The sequence below is a fragment of the Sinocyclocheilus rhinocerous genome, unplaced genomic scaffold (assembly GCF_001515625.1).
Source record: "Sinocyclocheilus rhinocerous isolate Xijiao unplaced genomic scaffold, SAMN03320098_v1.1 scaffold1131, whole genome shotgun sequence".
In the NCBI taxonomy this organism is placed as follows: domain Eukaryota; kingdom Metazoa; phylum Chordata; class Actinopteri; order Cypriniformes; family Cyprinidae; genus Sinocyclocheilus; species Sinocyclocheilus rhinocerous.
In genome coordinates this window covers 947,864-952,334 of record NW_015638568.1, presented here as the reverse complement: position 1 = coordinate 952,334, position 4,471 = coordinate 947,864, and the positions used below count along the sequence as shown (strand labels likewise).

The window sequence follows — 4,471 nt, the reverse complement described above, 5'->3', positions numbered from 1 at the left end:
TAATTTGACATGAAAGATGATGCATACATCTAAAAAGGTTAAAAATAGGCCTTTGTTAAGGTAAATAAAAATATGCAGATTTAAGTGTGTAAAAGCTGATAAAACACTGATGAAAATATTGCTTCAGAATTTTCATATAAGGTGGTATTAAAAAGGTCTTAAAGTCTTAAATTTAAATTGTTCATGTCTGTAGAAACCCTGATTTTTATCTTCGCCCACTTTGGCCTAAATGGCTGTCTTTCTTTTTTATTTTATATTGTGTTACCATGAAAGGCTTTTTTTTTACAATAGGGAAATTAGATTGACTGTACTGCTCAGGCAGCTTGCAAAATAGTAAAACCAACATGACAAAGAATTGTGATAAAATGGTGATATGATATTTTTGCCATATCGCCTACCCCTAACATGTGCTACAACTGTTTGGCCTGTGCTACAAAACTTTCAACCTCTGTAGCACCAGTGCTATGTGCAAAAAAAATTAACGTACAGCCCTATATCCCAAACCAAAAAAATCCTCCCAAAATATCGAGATATAATTTTTTTCCCCCAATATCTCACACCACTAGTCTGTCTTGACCTTTTCTTATCTTCTGTTTTCTTCTGTGTCCTAAAAACATCTCTGGTCTCTTTGAAGTGTTTGCTCTTTCAGCTCACTTGAGTTGACAAGCAGGGGCAGATTTAGTGAATTGGGGGCCCCAGGCAAAATATAGGAATGAGGCCCTATACATTTGCACACATTTTCCCAGATCAACCTTGAGGTTCCTTTTTTGTTGTGATGCTTGCTGTTGCACAATGGTGCCCCATAGTTGTGTCCAATGTTTCTACATTTTTCATGTACGTGTTATAATGGCTTTCTTTCATGTTGTAGACCACGAAATAGCAACTGATTTACAGTTGAGATACAGGTTTTCACAAAAACAAAATAAATTTATAAAATGATAAACCTCACAATTGAGCGTTTAAACCGAAAATTAACATTCGTTCTCTGCCAGTAGGAGGTGCTTTTGGAACGTCAGAAATATAGAATGAGAAAAGTGTGAAAAAATATAGCCTATATTGACGAGGAAAGTCCACTGATGAGTTACCAGCGTAAGCCTGTGTACAAAGGCTGTCTACTTCTAAACTTTAAAATACTTTTATTTTAACTACTAATTTATATAAAACTGAAAAAATAATGAAAGGCAGTTATACATTTACACACCTAAGGATTATATCAACCAAAAAAGTAACTGCGTATGTGTCCTCTGCTTGGTTCCTTCTCATAAATGAGTAAGCGGCATTTAAAACAATTATAAACATATAATACACACTGTTTCTCAGTATTTAATTACAGCTTCAGATGCATAATATTTTCATCTCCTTCAAGCAGGATACACAAAAAGCACGTTCAACTCAGACGGTTGTCGTGGTAATAAACACCGTAAACAGCAACCGTTCGCGTGACAGCGCTTAATGCGCATCTCCTATATGAAAAAGCATTTTAGGGGGCCCTTGGCTTTTGGTGGCCCAAGGCGCCGGTCGCCTACCTTTGCCTAATGGGTAAGTCCGCCCCTGTTGACAAGTGAACAGTTGATTTGCTGAACTTTGCAGGTTCCCACAGAATAAGAATGTCTGTCATGCACAAACTACTTCTTACATATTCCGGTTATTAAATATGTTGGCTTATTTGATTATGCATTCAGCTACTGGGTATTCTCAGGTCTGTTTAAACATTTTATCCCATCCAAATTCATTTCACAGATTTCTGCAGATTTTCCCCCACGATCAGCACAGAAAATGCTAAATGTCTCCAGACCCTGTTCTGGACCTGCTTATGAGACAAAATCTGAATATTTTGTGAAGTATGAACTCTACCCACATCCCGACACTCACTGTCCCCCACTGAGCATTTTATTCCGGCCGCATGAATATTTTCTTTATGCCCCTCTGGACATGTTCTGTCTTTGATCTCCTCAAAAACCACACAAAAATATTCCTGCAATGCTCACCACATACACACATTCACACACAACACATGTGCATATGTTTACTCTGCAATGCAGGCCGGCAGTTGGCATTGGTGAGTCTTACAAAATTGTAAAGTGTGTGAACATGTTTCAGAAAGATTTGGTTTCATTGTTGAAACACAGGGGCTCACTTGTTGCAAAATGATCGCATGTGTATCCAAATGTGTTTTTTTTACTCTTGAGTATGTTTACTGGTTCTGCTGCAAAATAAAGAAAAAAATAGCCAGATTTTACATCACGTTGCATGCTGAACTTATCAAAAATACAGTGAAAATGCACTATAAACATATTTAACACAGTCTTTGTGATTTATAGAGTAAACCTTTATGATTTCTTATTTAGTTTTATATGTATGCATTTGGCAGACACTTTTATCCAAAGTGCATTCAAGCATTCCCTGGGACTCAAACCCATTACTTTGGCGTTGCAAGCACCATTCTATGTTTAAACTACTATCTACTAACTGCTATCTACTAACTATTTAAATTAAATTAGATTTCATCATGAACCATTTTATAATTTAAGGCGTTTATGAAGGGAAAAACAGTATAGTATATATAGCCTACTGCATATTGGTAAACTTATTAACACTCTAGTAAGAATGCATTTCTGGGGCCGAATATTGTCTACAGGCCTATTGTTTCAATACCCTGGTTCACACCATAACGGTAGCCGCTAAAACGAGAAATGTGACTTCAGTTTGAAAGCTTTGTGGCATTAGCTGTGTGTTTTGATGGTAGGATTTGTTTGAAGAGAAGTGGGCTCTAATGTAAGACCTAAAAATGAATATGATACTCTGTTGTAATGTATGTGTCTGCAAAACTTGAAAGGTGTGTGTTTATGTTGGAAGCTGAGATTTATATGTGCGTGACTGAGTGAAAGTGTGATTGTGTATGTTTTGACTAGGCTAATATTTTGTGTATGGGAATTACGTGGCTTTGGAGCTGATATTTGACCCTTTGTCCTATTTTCTGTAGGAGGGTCCCTAATGGAATAACTTGGTATTGTGCGTCTGTATGCATGTTTGATGAATGGCTGTATACATTGTATGCATATTTGACTTCTGATCCCTCTGTCCTAAGTTTTTAAAAAAAGGAAGTGATTACATGTGAAATGGACAAGGCTGTGTGGGTAAATGTGCTTATCTGTAAGTCCCGTCATGAAGAATAGAATCTGTTATAAGATGGCCTTTTTCTTCAGAAGACCTCAGAAATTAGTTTTCTCCCTCTATGGTGGTTTGAATGTATATGACACATATATAAATATAATATTTAACCTTAACCTGTTTCTCTCTCTCTCTCTTCTATAGATAGAAGAGGGAGGAAAGGCAGCTCAGTGTAAGAAGTTGAGAGTGGGGGATGAACTGGTGAACATTAACGGCTCTGCTCTCTACGGCTCCCGTCAAGAAGCTCTCATCCTCATCAAAGGTTCTTACAGGGTTCTCAAAATCGTCGTCCGAAGGTACGCAGACAATACACACACATATGCTGACTTAAAGTGCAGTAATACTTTAAGTAAACTTCAGGTGCGGTCACATTTACTGTTGTGCATATGCTGTATGCCCAGCTTGCACATGCGCTTTTATTATTTTTTTTTGTTGTTGTTGCACTAATTAGTTTGTCCACAATGTGGCAACATTTGCCTGGGCCATTGTTTCACAGTTGGAAAAGAAATGGATGAGACAGAACAAGAACAGCAACAAACTACTGACAGCAAAAGCAATAGATGCCCACATTGGCAAGTGCTTGAGTGAGGAGATATAAAGATACCCACAACTTGTTACGCTAACGTATGTGTCAGGGTGAATGATTTCCAGTGGTGTAATGTAACAAAGTAATAATACTTCGTTACAGTACTTAAGTATTTTTTGGGAGTATCTGTACTTTACTTGACTTTTTATATTTCAGCCAACTTTTACTTTTACTCCACTACATTTCCTAATTAAAATGTATACTTCGATACATTTCCCCGAAGCATATTCGTTACTTACTACAAAACAGTCAGAAGTCAAAAGAACATGGACTGCAGGAAAGCAGGTTTGACGAATCAGTGGTCTGGCGTTTGCAAGTTAGACTCCTAAAAAACACCTCATGTGCAAACAAGTGCGCGCATAACCGTGGATCATTCATTTTCCACTCAAGTCGAGTCTGGGGTGTGCGATATACAGTATATCTGCGATAATATGGTAAGTGTTGTTGTAATGATGTGCGATCTGACATTATCAAGTAGGCTATATCACCAAATCAAACACAGTGTGCATACACGTGATTTATTAGTCTATTAATGCTCAAAATTCAAGGCATTCTAAATTGTAGACGGCAAAAATGCTTCTGTATGCTTTTTATATTTGTATAATTTAATATAGTAAACTTAATCTATATCACACAAAGAGTACCGTTTTTTCTATCATGCAGATATCAGCATGATAACAACTTTAATAATCATTTTATACAAGTTCAGTAAAG

At 36.9% G+C, this 4,471-nt stretch overlaps 1 protein-coding gene across 2 annotated transcripts in view; it reads left to right on the top strand.

The window, feature by feature from the left end:
- The window catches only part of LOC107749816 (protein Shroom4-like), a 51,443-nt gene that overhangs the window by 19,663 nt on the left and 27,309 nt on the right, over nt 1-4,471 (top strand). For both annotated transcript variants that reach the window (XM_016565002.1, XM_016565003.1), the window contains exon 2: nt 3,316-3,467. In XM_016565002.1, coding sequence (XP_016420488.1) covers nt 3,316-3,467 — 152 coding nt within the window. The remainder of the gene's footprint in view (nt 1-3,315; nt 3,468-4,471) is intronic.